Below are 23,506 nucleotides of genomic sequence, written 5' to 3'. Positions count from 1 at the left end.
TATTTCTCCAAATATGAGCTTTATATTGTCCCATTGATCTAGGAAATGTTTAATATAAACTCTCATAATAGCCCCTTTGTCCCAAGCATGACATTCCGGACGGCACATGGTGCTGATATACACCAAATGAACATCTAGTTAAAATTGTCATTTTTCAGCTCCTACAGTCATGGGAATTATCCACTCACACATTAGAAGAATGTGCATATGGGAACAGTATGTATCTTTATATGAAGATTTGGTTCAAACAAGTCACTATATGTGCTAGTATGTATTACACACATAGTTCAAAAATGCAACAATTAAATGAAGGTTTGAATGTTTTATTCAATTTCTGTGTGCATGTTACAATTTATACATTATACTTAGTTTTTAACAAGTGGATCTAATTTAGTACATCATTTTATTAGTAAAAACAAGCCAGATAAGTCAGCTAGATTTTCACCTAGCAGTTTAATAGGGCAAGCTAGAATGTCATTACTTTACAAACATTTAGGTAGTGTCTCCAGAGAACCAATATTAAACTAGAAAGCCAATACAATTTAAAGCAGGAAACAAGATTTGTTTGGTCATCTATTCCAGCAAATTAAACAGCAACAGCAATACCATACAATATTCTGCCTTTCATTAATTTTTGTATTTTATTTTAAGAACCTTGGAGTCTGTATGGATGGAATAGCATCAGCAGCTGCTTAGATTTACCTGGGGCCTTTCAACAGCACACAATTTTCTTATCGGTAGCCAGGACCTGGCTGGGTGTAGCCCTGGCCAAAAGAAGGGCGGTTGCGAGCATAAGGATTAGGGCCACTTGGAGGGGGGGTCATTGTAGTCCCAGGCGGGGGAGTGAAGCCTGGTCGGGGCTGATAAGTACCCGGCTGGCTCGGAGCCATTCCAGGCTGTGAGGCTGGGGGCACATTATAACTGGCTGACTGGGAGGCTTGTGTGGTATAGTTCTGTGCAGGATAGGTGCCGGCCTGGTACTGCTGGGGAGGCTGAGCGGGCAACTGCTGACCCTGGCCGGCAAAGCCAGGACCCGGAGCCTGGGAGGCCTGCTGACTATAGGCTGGGAACTGCTGCTGTGCTTGTTGAGGCGCAGTCTGTGGGTTGTAGCCTGCTGAAAAATGCAAACAAACAGGAACATGTTTAAGTGAAAGCAGCAAGTTACACATACTATCTCAGACCTGCCAATATTTTTTTTAAAAACTTCTGGGGGCCTCTCCTCTTCCCTATCTCCGTGCTTAATCATGATTGGCTGCAACTCATCACCAGTTTGCTCCCTCTTTGGTGGTGCAAGGCTGATGAAGGGGCTGAGCTTCTCCTTGCTGACTGGCCCTTTTCTCTTGCGTTCCTGGTCAGGCAGGCAGGGAAAGGGCCGACAGGGGATGAGAACTCCAGCCACCTTGCCCCTTTGACAGCCTCGCACCTTTCCTATGGTCAGCCCTTCCTTTGCCTGCCTTTTGGGGGCCGAAGGGAAGTCCTTTGCAGGCCATATCCAGCCTCCAGAACAGATGTTGTGCATGTCTGTACTAGACTATCTTTTGACTTGTAAGAATGTAAAGGCTCAATTAGCATGGAGTGGAGAAAAATGAACTGCTTTTTAAAAGAAAAACATAGTGCTGTAGGCACTATGTACTGCCATTTTTAAGCCACCTTGAGTCCCCCCAAGGATGAGAAAGGCGGGATAAAAATATAGTAAATATAGTAAATAATAAATACAATGAAGTCCACTGCATAAAACAGAGAACATAGCCCAAAAGAAGTACTCTACAGGGTGACTAATAACATGAACATGCTGGCCTTCTTCTGGCTACAGCATTAAGTGACGACCTCCACAAACAAACTGCAATGTTTTCATGGTGCATGCCAATACAGAAAAATTGTGTGGAAGAGAGTCCACTCACTGCTTGATCAAGTTAGTATATAATATCTGAGCCAATTGTGGTTAGGAGGAGGAAACTATATGAGCTGATTACAGTGCCTTACATGTATGTTTCATGAAATAATAATTAAATATTGAAGGCTTGAAGAATATCTCAACTATTGTATGCTTGCATTTTAGTCAGTTCATGTACGCTCAGCCTATTTTATTGAAAGCTTTAACTCGCATGAAAAGTCATATTTTAAACACACAAAATATCTTGAGACATTTTCACAAGTACAAAGATGACAATAGTTTAAGTGTCTTTAACACTATGCTTTGCTATCTATCATTCTAATAAACAGTGTTTAAATGTAATTTCAGATTTCCCATATAAAAACAAAAGAGCCTAGAGAAAAAATGTGTAATTCTAGTTATTGCTAGCATGAAACACACCTGAAGCTACTTGCAATGAAACCTCTCCAATGACTGGAATCCTGTTAGCATTAAATACCAGATACATAACAATTATTAAAATGTCAGGACCCTGAACAAAGAAAGCAAGGACTGAAGAATAAACTGGAGTAAATTTTGAACTCACCTGGAACTTGGGCTCAAAATTTACTATGGAAGCAAATCTTTGAAAGAGAGGGAAACTACCAAATTTAGATTTCTAATATGGCTAAACCGACCAATTCTAAGCACATCTGATCAAAGGGGACCATAAGAAACAAAACCAATTTCTCAGTATCTATGTAGGGGAAGCCTTCCAATACTAAGGATACTTAAAGACCAAAAAGAAATAGAATGACTTCTCTGTAATAAGACTAAACCCAGAAAGGGGACACTTTGTGCCAATTTCAATTTGAAGAATGAACTCCTATCCACTGTGTGTGCTGGTGTAGGTAACAGCTCAAGAAGGTTTAACATTTACTTCCACAGTAAGGGCTTAAATCTTGTATAGCTGTTCATAACTAATGGCTGCAACAACTCAATGTCTAAAGCAGATGCAAACACTTAGATGCACGTTTTCTTCAAAAGAAAGATTCCTTTATGTTTGAAATGTTCATCTAATTTATTGAGCACTTTAAGAGACTGTCTGACCAGTTGCACTACAGCTGAAGAGTTCCAGAAGCTTTCTGCAGGTCAAGTGGAAAAGCAAGCAAGCAGATTTTCAAGTAAGTACTTCTTTCTGGTGCTTCTTGTGTTAATATGCAAACACTCCACAACCAGATTAATAAAAAAGCATTCTAGCTGGTCTATCACAAAGGTATTTCTTGAGCAAATTCCCTACCCAAAATAATGAGGAGGAACGTTACACATTCAGTAAGCTTTATGTTGTCTGTTATCACTGGGGAGCTGTTTAGAAGCAGAAACAGCTTTGTTGGAGCCACCCTACATCACAACACTATGTTCCTGTGAACTGAGCAAACCCAATGCAGTCAGTGCTGATAAAATGGTTGCATGGTTCCATGCTGCTTGGGATTACTTCTCCAAAAAGAGCACTTGTGCAGCTCTGTCAAAAGCATGCGTTAAGAAGCTGGAGATTCAAGAAAGAACCTTATTTACTAGGAGAACCTAGCTACAAAGATATGTTCACAAAGCAACTAAATAACCATATTCCATACTATGTAGCAATTCCAACATACCCACCACCTGCTTACCTGGATACTGCATACCATATTGCTGCTGAGGCTGAGCTTGGGGCTGCTGAGCAGGATATCCTGGCTGTTGTGGATACTGTTGATATATTTGGCCTAACAATTTAAAATTAAACACTTACAAACTTAAAACTGGTGTTTTTCAGTTTTATCTGTCTCATATTTTATTCTTTCAGTTATTATTTTTAGAATATAATGAATGACTAAGTAGCCTTTCATAAAGCAAGTTTTTCACAGAATCTCCTTCCATAAACACTTTTATATTTTTACATTAAATTTAACAGTGAAAGGATACATTCCCTAATACATTATATCCTTTGCATGGAAGAACAGTCCTCTCAAAGGGATATATACTGATATGTGAAACAAGGAAGCAGCTTTGCATGACTGTTTATTTTTATCCCGCTCTATCTCACTCTGAGGGGACTTAGAGCGGCTTACAAGTTTTTGCCAATACAGTAGAGTCTCACTTATCCAACATAAACGGGCTGGCAGAATGTTGGATAAACAAATATGTTGGATAATAAGGAGGCATTAAGGAAAAGCCTATTAAACATCAAATTAGGTTATGATTTTACAAATTAGGCACCAAAACATCATGTTATACAACACATTTGACAGAAAAAGTAGTTCAATATGAAATTATGCTATGTAGTAATTACTGTATTTACGAATTTAGCACCAAAATATCACGATTTATTGAAAACATCGACTACAAAAATGCGTTGGATAATCCAGAACGTTGGATAAGCGAGTGTTGGATAAGTGAGACTCTACTGTATTCAATGCCACAAATTAATTTTATCTATCAACCTTCTACTACCCACTATCTGCTCATAGTGCAAGTTATTTTTAGGAATAGTATATAGCTGGGAAAGATAATAACAACATAGTTGTTGAGTGTCTAGTACACAACATAAAAAATAAGTTCTACTTTGCAAATCTACATAGGTGCACTGCAGGCTTTTCTGGAATATTCATTTATGTCACAGGACAAATCAGATGTTTCATTGCTGAAATATATTATTTCTTACTAATTCTTGCAAGGTAACTTTCATAACTTGACAGAACTGTCCTGTTACAATGCAATAGCACCATCTGGTGTTTTAAAATTTACACTGCCAGAACGGAAAAAATGCAACCTGGATACATACGCTTTATATGTATTATATTAATGATAATTATACTAAAGTGACTCAAACAAACCTCTGTATTATGACATATAAAGTCATTAATTTACAGTACCTGATTCTTTACAAATTATCGCACAGGACAATTGCTGCCCTGAGGAACTTAAAATCAGAACTCTAGCAGTAGGAAAGACAAAAGGAATGGGAAAGGAAAGGCAAACATAGTGAGAGCTGAATGTAAGCAAGCACAGTAACATGCACTTAAGACTTGGTAACCTGTGGAGACAATGGTTAAGGAGAAAAGTCACGGGTTTTCTAAAAGGGGTATATTTGGGTGAGTTCAAAGGCAGAGAGACAACTAACATGCATATTCATGAAAGGTGTGATAGTGAGAAGGACTGGGCAGAGTAGTTTAAGGAAGCAAGAGATCTGCATACAGTGGAGAATGTTAGGCGCATGTCAGGAAGTAGAACGTGTAAAGCAAGTCCATACATTACTAGCAGTAAACTGAAGTATAGGTTTTGCTCACCTTCCATCTGACCAGTCTGGGGCTGAGTGCCTCCATAGGGTGGCTGCTGCTGGGACTGAACACCTGGTGGGTGCGGTGCAGAGGAGGCAGAAGCAATGCTATCAGGTGTTCCTGAACGCTCTTCTACAGGAGCACTGGGGGGTCCTAGGGAAGAAAGGGAAAATATCCTGTACACAATACTGGCAAAACAGTATTATCTCTTAATTGTATTCATGAACATTTATGTGCATACTTGGGTTCCATATTCAAAAGGGTTAATACTGAATCATCAATTAGCACAGACTGCAAAATGTGGCAATTTCTTACAATAAAACGGGGGTATAAAGCGAATTGCTAGTCCCAACTAGAGTACACCTATTGAATGAATGTTAAATTAGTTTATGTTTATCCCACTGATTCAATTGATCTATTACAGATGGGATAAGTGACTGGATTTAGGTCTAAGAGAGTTGCAGAAGACATTGGGACTCACAGTATAGTTCAGACAACTTCAACAAGGGATAATCTTGTCTTCCTTAATAAACTGCTTAAAACAAAACACTCTTATTTGGCTTGTTTATGTGTGATGTGTTGAAGGGCTTTGTTACATTTTTTCAGAATTTCTAAACTTATTTTATTATGAGTTCAATGCCTGGTCTTAGAAGAAAAAGTAATAATTTCCACTAAACTACAATTGCCTGATACATTTTTTTTAAAAAAATGCTTTATCAACTTTGCAATTTGAGCAGCAGTTATTTTAAGGTATATACTGAGGTACTGAGGATGTAGTTAGTAACTGTGATAGTATAGAAGGTGGGCAACTGTGGAAGCCTAGGGAATTACATTTGCTCCCAGGACATCTTGCAGGGCTGCACTCCTCCACTGCACCCGTCCACAAAAGCACTAATTTCTTCTCCCAAATTCTCACAAAAACGCATGGGAGCATTTTTGCCATGTTTTAGTGCCTCACTGTGCCACTTTAAGACCTGGAAAACACTTTTTTTCAATAGGAGTAAGCACAATTCATTTCCTATTTCAAAAAATGTGGGGGACGTGTGCCCCATACCCACTAGTGCTTGAGGGCAATATATATATTTTTCAAATAAATTCTAAAACTCATTTTTGAGCCCATGGGGCCTAGAAAGCCTCCTAATATAGTGAAAATGCCATCTATGCCCCTTGGGAGTGAATTTGGAGCATATTAAGAATCCCAAAAATGATGCTGGGGTCTACATCTAGCAGAATTGTCATCTGCCAAAGGTAATTTGTTTTGTTCTTTTCTGTGATTGCCTTTGGTCAAACTAATTTTGAAGCATTTTATATCATTTCAAAGCACTGCCTGAGGGATGTCTCAGAAGTATTATCACATATATTTTTGCCACAAGTGAATAGTCAGGGTTGAACTATCTCGATCTGATTTTAGTGAGTCTACATTGCTTACTTATCCTCCCTCACCTATACCAAAGCAACTTTATTTGTTCCTCTACCTCAAATATAGTGAAGGGTGTATATGTATCTACTAGTCCCTATGAGGATTTCTTTGTGTGTGTATATATATATATCTTTAAAAAACAGAGCAAATAATATTATGTAATCTCCAGCTCCGATTTTCTACCATTTTATTCTTTCAGGGTTATAAAGATGCACAAATCAGGAAACAGGGTTTTTTTTTTCCTCCTACAAGCACACATCTTTAATCCCCATTATTTTTCCTTCTTTTCTTATGCTCTAGTTGTCAGATCAAGCCTACTGTCACTAGGGTAATTATTCCTGCTGATCTTCAGGAATTTTCTATTTTCAGTTCCAGAGTAGAATATTCCCAATATATTCACGTTTTATAGAACCAGGAGACTAAATTTATGCAACTGAAGGTCAGCGCTGAGCACACAGCAAATTCAAACTATGTGACAGCTGTCATGAACTGGTCATCTGACTGCTTTCTGACAGATCAATTTTCATCACTCAAAGTACAATCAACATGGACAGCTGTAATATGCTTAATTTGCCTCAGACAAGAGCTAACTTTGCACCAAGTGAAGCAGATCAACGCAACTGTGAAACTACAGAGACAATTCAAATGAGAATACCTTTAATAGTCACAGTAATCTGTCCAAGAACAAACCTAATAAACTTGACACTCTCTATCATTTCAAATACATTGATCTCTTAAAATAAGGAAGAATGAACAAAGTGGAGGGTTTGCTCCTTCAGGCAGGCAGGCTTCTTCAACCTCATAGAAATGTAAGTAGATGCAACATAATGTTATTATCTACATGTATTTGTGAGGGCTTCGGCCTTGGACATATATTATTCATTTAATAAGAATATATGAGCTCCATAGATCAAAACAGATTTTAAGATAAATTATTTGCATATCTAAAATACTCACATATAATGAAATATAAAATATAATATAAATACAAACAATATTATAAAATAGTGATACAAAGAATTATTGATAAATTCAGCAGAAAGAAAACCAAGTGGAAAGCTTCAATCCACAAAAAAATGTGTTCAGGGACCATACATGTTACAAAGTATGAATACACTTTAAACTCTGGAGAAAGCCAAAGGCAGCAAAGGTTTCAGACAGGTTGCTGAAAAGTCTAGAGAAAGGGAAAGCTTCCTCATTTCACAAACACTAAGAATGAATAAGTAGAGCACCTATACTAGGTGTTTGCTACTCCTGTATTACTCACAGTAGGCTGAAGGCAGGGGACAAAGGCCACTATATTCCAGAGGAAGTTTGTGACCTCATCTCCTTATCCTGACATATTCAGAGGTTAAGTGACAGTGTACTCTTTGGCTGCATGACTACTGTTCCAGCAAAGCCACCTTTTTGGTCCTGTTTCCAGAGTGTGCCATGAAAATTCTGTGTGCTATGAACATATCAACAACAATCCTTCGAGCCATTCTGCCCTTCACACAATACAGAAAAAAGCATTGCACTGAGAAACTACTTGGACTGATTTTCTGCTTTTTGAGCCTTTAACACAGCATCCCTTTTCAGTTTGTGTAAGCTATGCTTATAACAAAAGGAACCCATATTCTTAACTGGCAGTAGCGCCTAGCCACAGACTGTTCCTGCTATATCCATAATATAAAAAGCTAGAAGGTCTCTAGTAATTCCCTCTAGAATTATGGCACGAGAGACAGAAGAACCCCAAAAAATTTATAAGACTTCAGTGTTATCTCTATGGGCAAATGGAGAGATACTGCACTCATAAATACGGTGTAAAGGCCTGTCACAGTGGAACTATTTTTCTCTCCCATTGTAGCCCAGGAACATTAGAGAAGTATTTAGCTATATCCCTACAGTTGGACACACACAATTTCGAGGTGTCCCTCTGGAAGTTCCAGAAGCTATTTTGTTGTGCATCCAGCTATAGGGACACCACTCCACTGTCCCTTGCTCTCCCCGAGCCCTATATAGTCATTTTGGAAGGAAAGGAGGTTGCAAGAGGAAGACAAGTTTTGAGAGATTTTGGATCACTGTGTGAGAAGTACTGCATTCCATTCTCTGCTACACCTAAACAGTTATACTAGTACTTTTTTTTTTACCAACAAGACATCAACCTACATTAAAAAGAGACTTTCATGAAATAGTTGTTGAAACTGGGAACATACTACTTATATAACCACTTCACCAACAGACCAAAAAGTCACTGGAAACAAGAGCTATTGGCAGATATGCAAAGATCATCCAACACCATCATATCCCGTACATAAGTTTTTATTTAATTTAAGATTTCAGTAACTCCTTTATTTGGCCGAGGATACCATAAGAATGAGTATCTAATTCAATGCTATACTGTACACTTGTTTTCAGTTTTGATAAACCTTGCCTTGTTTAGCCAATATTTTTAAATGTAATGAAACAATCTGGTACTTCCTCCATGTTCATTGTACAAATCTTCACAATATATGGCCAAATTTCAACAAGGATTTCAATAAAATATATATTCTTACCAGATGCCTGATCATCTGCCAGCCCAAATGCTGACATGACATTTTTGTTGATTTCATCTTGATTTTTTAATGGATCAAAGGCAGACATACTTGCTGCTATAACTTGAGTAGAAGGCTTGACAGTGGAGTCCGTAGTAGTAGGCTTGTCTTCTCTACCCTCTGCAACATCTGTAAAACAGAAGGAAAATTTCAGAGGATTTCAGATGACTGGTATAAAATTATTGTTTTTAGAATTATGCTGATCCTTAAAAAGACATTCTGCTCCTCAAAAATAATTGAATTGTAATGATCTGTTAGGATTCTAGAAAAACTACAATATTTTGGGGCTTTTACTTTCTTCAATTCTTCTACAAGCAGTATTAAAAAAGGGCAAAACACAATGTAAGATATTCCACAACATGCTCTATTTTTTTTAAATAACTATAGCCAAAGGAAGCATATCAAGTTCCTGTATTTTGCAGCTGATTAAAGGGACATATAATCTTTGTCTTAGTACAAGGATACTGTATAAACAGCTGAACATTTTTAGACAAGAAGTATATGATGTTTGCATCTACAATGTGACTGATAATCACCAAACGGGGGAGGAGACTTTCTACAGAATGATATTGCCAAAATGTAGAACTTATGTTCTAGGTCATTCTAAAATACAAACAAACTAGTAACATATAACCATATAGTATAATTTACTTAATTTGCTTTACAAAAAATATTTAGCTACTCAGTTTGATTTAGATTTTGCTATCAGCTACAATAAGCTCTTGTTTAATAAAAATGAAAAGACTCAAAGGAGCTTAACAGTCCACAATGATGGCCACGTAATTCAGCCAAATATTAGGGAACTCATTTGAATCCAAATCCAGTCTTCAGTACCGTATGTCTTTGTAAATCAATGTGCAAGGGCTTTAATTTATACTGTAGTTACAGGTATACACATTTTTAAAAGCTTATCACAAAGAGGCTTTTTAAAGATGTTTTTCACATGCCAGCTCCTATTCTTTTAGCTACAGTAGAGTCTTGCTTATCCAACGTAAACAGGCTGGCAGAACGTTGGATAAGCGAATATGTTGGATAATAAGGAGAGATTAAGGAAAAGCCTATTAAACATCAAATTAGGCTATGATTTTACAAATTAAGCACCAAAACATCATGTTATACAACAAATTCTACAGAAAAAGTAGTTCAATACACAGTAATGCTATGTAGTAATTACTGTATTTACAAATGTAACACCAAAATAGCATGATATATTGAAAACATTGACTACAAAAATGCATTGGATAATCCAGAACGTTGGATAAGCGAGGGTTGGATAAGTGAGACTCTACTGTATGTTGTAACGCGCCTTGTGCCACAAGGAGGCGGGTTAGAAATAAAATTACTAGTAATAAGCACAGCATTACCACAGTTCAGATATTCTCTTCTCCCCCTAGTTTGTGGTTCTCAACCTGTGGGTTCCCAGATGTTTTGGCCTACAACTCCCAGAAATCCCAGCCAGTTTACCAGCTGTTAGGATTTCTGGGAGTTGAAGGCCAAAACATCTAGGGACCCACAGGTTGAGAAGCACTGCCCTATTTCCTTACCCCCACTATGTTCAGAGACCCCTTGTCAGTTCAGATACACTCATCTCTACCTTCTCTGGTTTTTCTCAACCCTTGTAGAGAAGTGAACTTTATTATACACTAATGCATTTTCTTGATTGTTTATGAAGACTACTTTTCTCACAAATAATAGAATGGGAAACATTTTCATGAATAGCACTAACATGTAAGAGCAATATGCCATAAGACAAGATGTTCCAATAATTAGGCTTCAAACTGTTCAAAAGATCTCAAAGTTCACTCAGAACCTTCTCCTCACAGTCACAGCTGAGCTGGGAAGATGAATATGGGGTAAGGTGAATATCTTAGTACATGACAGCAACCAACAAAAAGGAGTATATTATTAAGAGTATTTATTTCATAGCATGACTAGATAGAGATGCTCATATGTAATTGATTGTTATTCAATTAGACACAGTTTATTTTTTAACCAGTCCTAACAAGGGCCACAGAAATGGCAAGTGTAAGCACTTAAAAAAAAAAACTAAAGGTCCACAGCATTACAGACATAATTGCCAGGCAAACTCCAGTTGAAAACAATATTGTACAGGCATATATGGCATGTGCATATATGTGCACCTACACAATGTCTTAAAGGTTCAAGTAATATTTAAGCAGGACCAATGCTAACTTACCATTTTCAGGAAGGCTAGTAGAATGCCCTGGCTCAGCAGGTGGCTCTAAGCAATCCAGCAGACGATTCACTTTGTTACGAAGTTCTATCAGTTCTCGGCGGAGGTATTTTACTTGATTGGATTCTAGAGGCCTTGGCTGTCCATTAACTATAAAACAGATATAATGCTAACTAATTTTCATAGAACAAACATCAATTATCATAATATGATGCACCACAGTTAAGAGTTATAGCATTCTTTTGATCTCAGGAAGAGTGAGAAACAACCAACAGACACAGACAGCATGCCTTGTGGTCCTAACTTTTGGAATGCTACAGGTTCCTCCCCATTGTCTTACTACTTTATTATAGCTACAGTGTTCCCTCGCTACTTCGCAGTTCACTTTTTGCTCCCTTGCTGTTTCGTGGGTTTTCAATTAATATTAATGTACACATTTATCACTGTATTTTTGCTGTTTCGCGGGATTTTGCAGTGTGCAAAGGGTTTTGGAAGGGGGGGGGGGGAGGGAGAAAAAGGGAGGGGGAGGGTAGGAAAGGGTTGGAAATAAAAAAGGGGTCTTCTTCTCTGCCTGTGTACTGTATATTGTAATTGCAAAAATTAAGTACAGACTGCATTGTAGTAAGTGGTCTGTGGTTTGCTCTCCTACACATTTAGAGTAAATATAGTGTCCCTATTTCGCAGATTTTCATTTATTGCGGGTAGTCCTGGAACGTAACTCCCGCAATAAGTGAGGGAACACTGTAATTCTATAATTTAGCATTTTAAAATTAAACATACTTCTCTAAAGTACAAGACATGATTTATTGTAATGTCTATTACCTGAATTACTACAGGACTACATGAATAAAGGGATGTTTGTTACTAAGATAATCAGGAGGGGAGGAAGAAACATAAAAACTGCTGAATGACTCCAGAAGCACATGTACATACCAAACAATGTCAGTTTCAGTATCCTACTGCACTGGATAGCAAAAGATAGATCTGAACTATCAAAGATTGTTATAAGGTCTCCATCTGTCAAATAAAGAGAACATGGAATCGGGATCTAAGAACATCAGTTAAAATATGAGTCGTGTAGCAGGTTCATGTTAATAATTTAAAGCACACATAATAGAATAATATACAGCACATTAAGATTCATGGTCATAGCATCAAAATAAACACTGTGCCCTTTTAGAGAACAGAGGTGGGAGAGAAAAATCTCACTCCCTAATTGATTTTAACAGTCAAATCCCTAAACTAGAAAACTGTTCCTTTAATATTAGGTTGTGCCATTTCAAGCAAAAGAGCAGTCAAATAATAGGTTGATGCTGATTGATGTTATTTTATGATGTTTTTACTTTTTTAACTGTTTAATTGTAATGTTTATTATATGTTTTAATTATGTATCTTTGTATTCCTTGTTTTATGGTGGACATGGTCCCCATGTAAGCCGCCCCGAGTCCCTTCTGGGAGATGGGTGTGGGTTATAAGAATAATGTTGTTGTTGTTGTTGTTAGATTCATAGTGTATGCAGCAACATATTTTTCAAGTAAAAAGTAAAAAACCTGCTTTGCAAAAAGAAATGGTTTCTGCAAATACCATTATTGCACAGAAAATAATATGTTTTATGCAAATAATTCTGATAATTTTGCATAGCAGGGAGAAATTACTGAAGTTATTTATTCTTGTGCATGAACAAAATATAGTAAGTGAAAATATACACCTCTACCCAAGACGATGTCTAATACTTTTAAACTGTTCCTGTTCAAATTCTCTGAAAAGATATAACCTTATGCATCATAGAAATATCTACAGTGCCAAGCTGTAAGCCGCTTGGGATAGGGCAGGACAGAAATACAGTAAATAAATAAATAAAGGCAAGTCCCAATATGCATAATCCCAATTTACAACATTTCAAGCAAAGTCTTTTCTAGAAACAGATAAAGTATCTCCCACAAAGTTTGGTTGTTCTAGCTTGCCTGTGCATGCCAGAAAAAAGTAGGGATTTAAACTGTAATAAAAGCTAACTGTAGTGGATTTCTTTTAGCTTTTAAAATTGGATAAATTCAAAGGGAGAGTAAGGAAGTACAATCTTGGTGTTGCTGAAAGGAAGTGAACTGTGAGTGGGATAAAGAAATTGGAACCATGGAGTTCTGGTGTGGCTGGAAAAAGGTCTCCAGTGCTTGGAGTGGGAAGGGAGTGAGAAACTGGGGTCTTACCATCTCAAATGCAGTTTCCTCTGTTTAGGTGGGGGAGTTGTGATGGGAAGTGGGGTTAATCCTAGCCAAGTCCCTTTGGGATCAGCAATTTTTGCCTAAAAACATTTTATGCTGTGACACTTTTTAAAACTGACAAAGGCTTAACTTCATGGCTACTTCAGCTCTGCTAAAATGCAACCCTTCACCCCCCAACTATTTTCTAAGCAATTGCCTCCCACGTTTATGGGAGTCTCAATTTACATCGTAAGTCCAGGAATGTAAGTTTGATGTAAATCGAAACCTGTGCACATAGCAGCTCTATAAAAAAATACAACCAACTTGGAAGTCATGATCAACAGGAACTTTTAGGCCCCTTCTATACTGCCATATAATACAAATTATCAAATAGATAATCCACATGATCTGCTTTGAACTGGATTATATGAGTCTACACTCTCATTTAATCCAGTTCAAAGCAGATGATCTGGGTTTTATATGGCAGTATAGAAGGTGCCTTAGTTAGGATGACTATAAATCACCTGCTCTAACCAAAGATAGTACATCTTTGTATATCAGTTGCAGGGGAGTACTAGAAGGGATTACAGTTGCATCATGTCCTGCTAGGGAGCCTCCAATAAGCATGTGCTTTCCCTCTGCGTAAACAGAATGCTGGACTAAACCGGCTTCGGGTTTGAACGAGCATTACTCTTTCTATATCTCTAAATATGTTGATTAGAAGCTGGTATCTAATCAGAATCCCTCTCTAAGACCCCTTCTACACTTCCCTTTATCCCATGATATGATCCAAAATTATCTGCATATTCCAGATTATATGGCAGTGGAGACTCCTATAATCCAATTCAAAGCAGAAAATGTGGCATCAGATCCTGGGATATAGGGCACTGTAGATCATCCTGAAGCAAAAAAGTAATTAAGTTTAACATCACTTTTACTGTCATGGCTCAATGCTACGGAAATTGTAGCTTTACAATGCATTTATTCTTCTCTGTCAAACAGTGCTGATACCTCAGTAAACTATAGTTTCCAAGATTCCATAGCATTGAGTCACATGTTAAAGTGGTGTCAAACTGCATTAATTCTATAGTGTAGATGCACCCTCAGTGACCCTATCCACAGAATTTATTTATTTATTCACTACATTTATATGCCGCCCTTCTCACCCCGAAGGGGACTCAGAAGCATATATGACAGGAATAAAGGCTTTCTCGGTGATAGAAAATACCAAAGATAAGCTTCAGAAGTCACTAAAAAGGGGTATATGTTTCATAGTGAGTTGAAACACAGATGATGGCAGAGGTTTCACTAGGTTTTAGATTAGAGGAACCAAAATAAACTCAAACCCCAAATAAAAAAAATGAAGCAGCTATCACAGTACCACACAGATCTACAGTATCTACAGATACTATCACAGTATCTACAGATACCACTGGTACACATACAGAGAAATGCTGCAAATGCTTACAGTGAAAGCCTTTCATAATTGCTTCATGCTGTGGTTATTACCACTAGTCTACCCCCTACCCCAGTGGTTCTCAAACTGTGGGACCACAGGTGTTTTGGCCTACAACTCCCAGAAATCCCAGCCAGTTTACCAGCTGTTAGGCTTTCTGGGAGTTGAAGGCCAAAACGTCTGGGGATCCATCAGTTGAGAACCACTGCTCTATCCAATCCTTCTATGCTTATTTACATGGTCAAGGTGTTTTATGTACATTGGAGATTTTAACCACACTGTATATATTACTATAGGCCATTTCATTTTTCGACACAAACCAAAACCTTAGTTTTTCTACCCATCCTAATTTCACTGCCAACTATAAGACACTTCAGAAATTATATTCGGATTACTTCAGTGCTATGTCTCTGTCGAGAACTGTTAAATAATTTTCTTTCAGAGACTGGTGAAAACTGTCTAAAGGTGTTCTTGAGATGTTCCTTATAGCAGTAAATGGTCCACTAACACGGGGTTTACATAGTAAAATCCTCTTTCCTATGCTGAGGAAGGCAGTGCCACAGCGAAAGCTGTTCTAATGCATAATTAGTCCAGTAGTGGGAACCCAAGTTTCAGTCTTAGTCCCAACAGAAAATTCCTTCTATTCACTGATGGTCTTTCAATGAGCAATGAAACAATGCACAACCCTGATTAACTTCAAAGTTACACTGCTTTGGATAGGTTAAGGCAGATCAGTAGAGGGAGAGCTACATTCGAACAAGCAGCAACCAGGTTATTAACTGGGGCTGGTGACAGAAAGCACACAACTCTCCTGTTGTATCAGCTCCATTGGTGACCAACCCATTTCCAGGTACAATTCGAAGTGCTGGTTTTGACTTATAAAGCCATATATGGCTTGGGTTCAAGTTATTTGAAGGACTGTGTCTCTCTATGAGCCTATTAGAATACTAAGATCATCTGGAGAGCGCCTCCTTTCTTTGTCTCAGCACCCTCTCAAGCATGTTTGTTGGGAACAAGAGAGGGTCTTTTTGGTGGCTACTCCAAGATTTTGGAACTCCCTCCCTAGAGAGACCAGGATGGCCCCATATATGCTTGCCTTTCGCAGGCAGGTGAAGACATATCTGTTACCAACAGGCATTAAGGGAATGAGATGTTGTGGGAGGGATTGGGTAGGAATGTTTCATTTTTAAATGTAATTTTAATTCTATTTGCATTGTATTTTAACGTCTGTATCCGTGAAATAAATATTTTTTTAAAAATCGTTTTAGAATCATAGAGTTGGAAGAGACCTCGTGGGCCATCCAGTCCAACCCTCTGCCAAGAAGCAGGAAAATCACATTCAAAGCACCCCCAACAGGTGACATTCTGTGTATTTGTCTTGTTTTTAAATTCTATTCTGTTGTGTCATGTTATTGTTAATAGCCTTGAGTCCATATGGAGAGTTAGCTACTTCAATTTTTGCTACTTAAAAATTCAAGTAATTAAGTAAATAAATTCTATAACCAGAAGAAACCAAAAGAAAATTTCAATTTACTGTTAGGTAAAACAAAAATCTTACCTTCATCTTTGTATTTTATTGTGACTTCATCATTGCTCAGAAGTTTCCCCCTAAAAACTCTTTGCATCATCAGCACTAACTCATCATACGTGATGTCCTCATTGTGGATGGGGATTCTCCGAATATCATCACCCAACTGAGCTTTAATTATGAGTTTTCCACTCAAATCCAGCTGTCCATTCATGATTGATTCCGTTCTTCTTAAAGAGTTATAAGGAATAAAAGAAATGTACATTAAGGATCACCCATGATAGAATGAAGTGGACTTTTTGTACAATGGGCACTCAGTATTTTGTGGATGCATGAGTCCTATTGTATACAATGGTGTAGTAAAATGGTGTCTCTTATATAAATTAACAAACAACACAAATATTTGTTTTTGAAACTTTTAAAAATATATACAGTAGAGTCTCACTTATCCAATGTTCTGGATTATCCAACGCAGTCTGCCTTTTAGTAGTCAATGTTTTTATAGTCAATCTTTTCACTATATTGTGATATTTTGGTGCTAAATTTGCAAATACAGTAATTACTACATAACATTGCTGTGTACTGAACTGCTTTTTCTGTCAAATTTGTTGTAAAACATGATGTTTTGGTGCTTAATTTGTAAAATCATAATGTAATTTGAAGTTTAATAGGCTTTTCCTTAATCCCTCCTTATTATCCAACATATTCACTAATCCAACGTTCTGCCGTTTATGTTGGATAAGTGAGACTCTACTGTATTCTTAATCGGTGGCTGGCCAAATGCACAAATGCAAAATCTGTGTATACTGTATGCTAATTGTATTCAAAACAAAGTTAAATTGCTTCTGGGAAGAAAGAAATATTGTGAAATTTAAGATAATTACCTAGAAGAAAACTGTACACACATTAGATCTACTATAGGTTGTGCTTCCCTTGTCCAGAAACCTGGAATACTCCAAAATCAAAAAGTGTTGTTTTCTGATGGTTCTGATTAAAATTTGATTTCATGCACAAAACTATTCAGAATGTCGTACAAAATTACTGGAAATGTTGTACAAAATTAATTTATACGGGCTATATGTGTACAAGGTATATATGAAACATAAATGAATTTTGTGTTTAGATTTGAATCCGATTTCCAAGAGAGCTCATGATGTACATATATGCAAATACAAGTATTCCAAAATCTGAAAAATCCAAATTCCAAAATACTTCTGACCTCAAGTTATGTATGAATATTTCTGGAACTACTCTAGATAAAGAACTGACTATGTGAAATAAAAGAGAGACTGACAGAAATATAATACAGGTGGCCCTCCTTATCAACAGATTTTGTATCCATCCAAGGTTTGAAAATATTCCTGAACAATATAATATCCAAAAGCAAGCCTGGATTTTGCCACTACTTTACTACACCGTTTTATGTTATAGGACTTGTCTCTCCATATTGGGGGGGGGGGGGGGGGGAGGGGGGATACCAAAGGTCACTATACTTTTGATCTTTGTGAAGCACAATATATCCTACCATTCTAAATTACTTATATATGGGACGACTATCAACATAATACAAACAGGATTGATTTTACTGTAATACAAACCGCTCACAGCTATCTGCTCAGTTCTTTTGTTCTCTTTTGGGGTGATCTAAAGGCACATAGTTCCAGCTTTCTATAAAAGTACTAAACGTAGATCACTATTTGAACTACTTCAAGTCAAATTAGAAGGAAATTTTTAAATACTGGAAGCTGATCACATTTCAAAATATCATTTTTAGCATGAACAGGTGAATTATAATACTAAGAATGTTCCTAATCTGCAGACTAATCTCAGACTTACAAGGTTTACTTTATTTTTCCTTAGAACATAAAGATCTTCTAACTCAGTGGTTCTCAACCTGTTTTGGCCTTCAACTCCCAGAAATCCTAACAGCCGGTAAACTGGCTATGATTTCTGGGAGTTATAGACTAAAACACCTGAGGACCCACAGATTGAGAACCACTGTTCTAACTGGACCCAAATGAATAACAGCTGCTTAAGGTTCAAGCACAATACTTAAAATTTAGGGAAATGGCACTTCAGCTTGCAGTTATAATGTTCTAAACCTCATTTCCGCTTGCCTCCAAGCATTCTCCATTTCAATATTTTGAAATGAAGTAGCTATTTTCCAAAAGTCATTATCATTAAACAATCAAGTATCACAAAATTGGGCTTTTCTACTACAGATGGCAGAGTTGTTGAATCACTTAATCTTGATCTAATGATTTCAAGGGGGAAACAGCAACTTCACTGTAAACATTAAGATAACATTTATCTCCATTAACTAATAATGGAAAACTAAGAAATGATTAATTAAAAAATCTAACAAATAAATTCTAAGCAATCAAATCAAATGTGGAACTTACCTGTCTCGCAAATATAGCAAAAAGTGAGATTATTTCTTTACTTTCAGCTGGAGATATGATGTCCCGCCATACAGTGCTGATGATCCAATATAATAGGCAGTGGTGTGTGGAATCTGTATTGGAACACCAGTTTAGTTTAGTTTCAGCCTCTTACAAATAAGGCGTAGTCAGTAACAAGCTTGTACATACAATTTATATATAAGCTAGTGATACAATTGCATCTTTAAAATAAAACTGGGGGGGGACAATAGGATTGCCCCCCCCAGATAAAGGCAATAGGATTGAGGGGATCACTCCATCTCAACAAAATTAACAGAGATTGCATATCATCAGGTTGCCATAATGTGATTCATACTTGACATTTTACCAATCTATCCAATAGGGCTTGTACCAAATAAAAGAAACATCTCAACACCACTTCCCTAAAAGATAAATTCAACACTGCCACTTGCTGCAGTGAATCAAGCCAAGAAAAAGTTGTGTTTATGCATTGTTCACTTTTACATATGCACATTCCATTTGTATGTACACATGCCTACTGTTAACTCATGCCAGAGCTCTGAAATCCTTTTTTTTTTTTTTGCAAGAGAGAGAAAGATAATTCCTTGAAAACATTTCTTAAATGTTGGCTTTTGTACTTCTTAAAGGAGATGGTTCTTCTTCTTTAACATACAGGGTGTTTGGAAAAGAACACCCTAGTTTTAATTTATTTATATTTAAAACTAGGGAGTTCTTTTTCAAACACCCTGTATAAAACACTGCAGGGCTCTTCACTATCAATAAAGAAACATAACTACACACCTTCTTCATTGTAGAAATAGTCAAAAGAAAAATAAATTTGAAAGTAAGAACTGCTGGCTCACTCTCCCTTAGGATGCTTCACTTTGCCAAGTGACTAAACACCAAAATGATGTATTTTTAAAAACTGTATCGTTAGATTGATACAGATCCCTTGCCACAGCAAGGAGCATTGACAGAAATGCTGCAACCTTGGTCTCTCCTACTGTTATAAATATGAATATTTACACTGGGCAAGCATGACTGAAAGCAGAATTCCTAGTCTAAGAGGTTTTTAACCATACCCCAAACACCTTCCCTTCTTCCAGAGCTTAAACTGTTGGACTGGGACAAGTCCTGAAGCCATAACCATAGCTAATGGACACAAATATAGTACACTGATCACTGGCCACTGAAAAAACATAATTGTTGCTCCTTCACATCAGGCAGCCTCAGGAATGTTACTGTGGCACTTCAAAGGCACTGATTCACTGAATGTTGCAACAGGCTACTATTGCTACATCTACCACTACCCAACTCCAAAGAAAATAAATACAGTGCAGAATAAGTAACCCTTATCCAGAAATCTGAAATGCTCCAAAATCCAAAATCATTCACATGGTGGCTGAGATAGTGACACCTTTTTAACTGCAATTCCAATGTATAACAGACCCCCGATAACCATTTGAATGTAGTTCAAGGACCTCTCACAGATACCAACATCTGTGGGTGCTCAAGTGCCATGTTATATATAATGATGCAATAAAACTGTACTCTTTATATAAAATGGCAACGCCAAGCTCTACTGTTTGGATTCTTTAAAAAATATTTTCAAGCTATGCATGGCGGAATCCATGGATACATAATCTTAACACACTGAGGGCAACTTTACACAAACTTTGTTTCATAGACAAAAAATATTGTGTAGAAAGCCGTTTTTAGTGTAAGTGTATCAGTTATCGGGAAACAATGCCCTCACTGCAAAAGAACATGCAGGTCAAGAAGAGGTCTCCATAGTCATCTATGGACCCACCACCAAGATCCCACACTTGGAAGGCAATCATATTCGGACACGAGTGATTGCTGATGATGATCAGTTACATAAAATCATAAATAAATTTCACATTGAGGCTTGGACCCCATTTTCAAGACTAAAATGACTAAAATTCAAATTCCAAAACACTACTGAAGCAACTGGTAAAAGGGATATTTCGTTTGAATAGAGGGCCCTTGGTATCCACTGGGGTTTGGTTCCAGGACTTCAGCAGAGAAGTAGAAGAGGAGGAGGAGGACAAAGAAATTAAGAAAGAGTTAAAACCCCACCTTTGCTCACTTGCCTATGGAGAGGAGGATGAGTAACATCATTACCACTTTAAGAGGAGTGAAACTGACAATATTGTAATATTGAAGAGCTATATTTTTTATATTTTTATACTTTGTACAAGTTAGTTACTTGACTGTATGTTCCATGATGTTGACTGCCAGATTATCAGCCATTGTTTTATTCTACTTTAACTTATTTGTATAGATGTATTATGTTGTTGAAATGACATTGAATATTTGTCAGTTTTTATGTTTTATGTCTGTAAGCTGCCCTGAGCGCCCCCCCCCCCCCCCGGGAGATAGGGAGGGTTAGAAATAAACTATTATTACTGGAGGCCCCGCTGGCGCAGTGGGCTAAACTGCTGAGTTGCTGAATTTGCTGACCAAAAGGTTGGCAGTTCTAATCCGGGGAGTGGAGTGAGCTCCTGCTGTCAGCTCCAGCTTCTGCCAACCTAGCAGTTCGAAAACATGTAAATGTGAGTAGATCAATAGGTACCACTCCGGCAGGAAGGTAAAAGCGCTCCACACAGTCATGCTGGCCACATGACTTGGAAGTGTCTATGGACAACGCAGGCTCTTCGGCTTAGAAATGGAGATGAGCACCGACTCCCAGAGTCGGACATGACTATACTTAATGTCAGGGGAAAACCTTTACCTTTATTATTATTATTAAGGAAGAGAAGAGGAGGAGGAAGGAGAAAAGAATAAGAAAAGGAAGAGGAGCAGGAAGAGGAGGAGGAGGAAGAAAGGGAAGAAAGGAGGAAGAGAAAGAAGAAAAGGAGAAGGCGGAGGAGGAAGAAGAGAAGGAAGAAGAGGAGGAGAGAAAGGTGGAAGGAGAAAAGGAGGAGGGAGAAAAGGTAGAGGAGGACGAAGAGGAAGGAGAAGAGGAAGAAAAGGAAGTGGAGGAAGAAGAGGAGGAAGAGACGAATAGGAAGAAGAGGAGGGGAAAGAGGAAGAAGAGGAGGGAAAAGAGAAGGAAGAGAAGGCGCGCTATTTATTACCCGCCTCTCCTCTCACATCCCAAAGGCCCACTACAGAAACTACAAAATCCGTAGAGAGGCTCGATTCTACGCAAAGGCGTAGGCAATGTTTTCCCTGACATAACATTTCAAAAGGGAAGTTTCCTTGTGTTTTAAAAAAGTATTTCCAAACCGTGGATAATTGGACCCCTGAGGCCGAGATCGTGGATATAGCGGTCCGGCTGTATAAGGGGAGGCAGCAGGTGAGTGGTGGGCCGAGGTCGCCGCCTTGCCTTCCTGTGCGAAACAGGGAGGAGGGGTCGCGGCCTAGTCCCCAGCCCGGCGCCCTCCTGGGCCCCGCGGACGCCCTGCTCTCGGCTTCCCCATTCAAACCAAGGCAAGAGAGGCGGCGGTGCGAGGCCCACTCGGCCTTCTCCTCCGCCCGCGGCCTTACCGAGGCTACTCCAGCCGCCGTCGTACGTGGCAAAGGGAGGCTGCCGAGGCGGTCCCTGCCCTCCTGCTCCTGTCAGGCCGCCGCCGTCGCCGCCGCGCCTGCGCACACCACCCACGACCCGCCGGCGGGGGTCACCGCTCCCGAACCGCTTCGTCAGAGGAAACCCGCACTGCGCAGGCGCGTACGGCACGCCTAACACGGTGTCCCATTTCTCCCTCCTGCGTTTTTTTAAGGCCGCTTAGGCCCACGTTGTACGCATGCGCATAACTAGTCTTTCTTCTTTTCCCCTCCCTGCTGTTGACTTTGATCTCATTGTTTAGTATTGAGAGCGCCGTCTGCCTTTTTTTTTTTTTGAACTATAAAAAATATTACCAAATATAGGATGTTCCCAAAAATGCACAGATCCTTAACAGGGATTACAATTGGGGGATAATAATAATAATAATCTATACACATAATAAAAGTTAAAATGTATGTGTGTATGTGGCTGGGGTATCCACTTGCACAGACAAGCTCCTGCCTCCACAAACAGCTATAGCTCCCACTAAGGAGACACCAATAGCCCTTCCTCCAATGACATTGCAGGTTATAGTGAGCACCATGAACATACCCAGTAATTTTATATCAATAAACCATGACCGTTAAAGTGGTGTCAAACTGCATTCATTCTTCAGTGTGGATGCAGCCTTGGACAGACTTCACTAAGGGATGTCTATAATTTTTCTTTCTATGGCAGCAATGTCCAATGACTCAAAGGCTGTGAGAAATTGAAACAAAACTATTTTATCCTTACCTTGGTAACATGAGGCTGGATACCACTCACTGAAATATGCCAGAATAGCTCTCCCTAATCTTGATGCCTTCCAGATGCAATGACTCCCAACATCCCAAGGCAACATGGCCACTTTATAGATGTAGCCATTATGCTGTATTCAATCAATCCACAACATTCACTGTGTTTTTTGCCATTTATCTGGTGCAAAAATGCAAAATAAATGTTTGAGCGTTGGACTACTGTACAGCTCTAGAGATCAGGTCTCAATGCCTATC

At 38.3% G+C, this 23,506-nt stretch overlaps 1 protein-coding gene across 5 annotated transcripts; it reads right to left on the bottom strand.

The window, feature by feature from the left end:
• Nucleotides 1-307: 307 nt before the first annotated feature.
• On the bottom strand, nt 308-22,638 carry tfg (trafficking from ER to golgi regulator). Of its 5 annotated transcripts, none has more exons than XM_062974811.1 (10): nt 22,457-22,638; nt 18,944-19,056; nt 16,572-16,771; nt 12,293-12,376; nt 11,363-11,509; nt 9,127-9,294; nt 5,179-5,322; nt 3,523-3,615; nt 2,315-2,355; nt 1,056-1,114 (listed from the first exon to the last, which is right to left on the bottom strand). In XM_062974811.1, exons 3-9 carry the CDS (start codon nt 16,753-16,755, stop codon nt 2,321-2,323), a joined length of 855 nt encoding a protein of 284 aa, XP_062830881.1. In that variant the 5' UTR covers nt 16,756-16,771; nt 18,944-19,056; nt 22,457-22,638; the 3' UTR covers nt 1,056-1,114; nt 2,315-2,320. The 5 variants fall into 5 exon arrangements, with proteins under 5 accessions (XP_008106027.2, XP_008106026.2, XP_003219219.2 ...); XM_062974812.1 differs by having other exon boundaries at nt 1,056-1,111; XM_008107820.3 differs by lacking the exon at nt 2,315-2,355 and having other exon boundaries at nt 308-1,111; nt 22,457-22,637.
• Between the last annotated feature and the right edge of the window lie 868 nt (nt 22,639-23,506).

Source organism: Anolis carolinensis, chromosome 3 (genome assembly GCF_035594765.1).
Source record: "Anolis carolinensis isolate JA03-04 chromosome 3, rAnoCar3.1.pri, whole genome shotgun sequence".
Taxonomy (NCBI): domain Eukaryota; kingdom Metazoa; phylum Chordata; class Lepidosauria; order Squamata; family Dactyloidae; genus Anolis; species Anolis carolinensis.
The sequence above is the reverse complement of the archived record's forward strand: the minus strand, read 5'-3'. Positions and strand labels throughout refer to the sequence as shown.

Excerpts from the sequence above, each read along its gene's own strand:
- tfg (XM_008107819.3), bottom strand. The coding sequence starts at position 16,755 with ATGAATGGACAGCTGGATTTGAGTGGAAAACTCATAATTAAAGCTCAG. Across the intron at positions 9,295-11,362 it reads TACTAGCCTTCCTGAAAATG|ATGTTGCAGAGGGTAGAGAA; the intron begins GTAAGTTAGCAT and ends TCTGTTTTACAG. Across the intron at positions 5,323-9,126 it reads GGCAGATGATCAGGCATCTG|GACCCCCCAGTGCTCCTGTA; the intron begins GTAAGAATATAT and ends TTTCTTCCCTAG.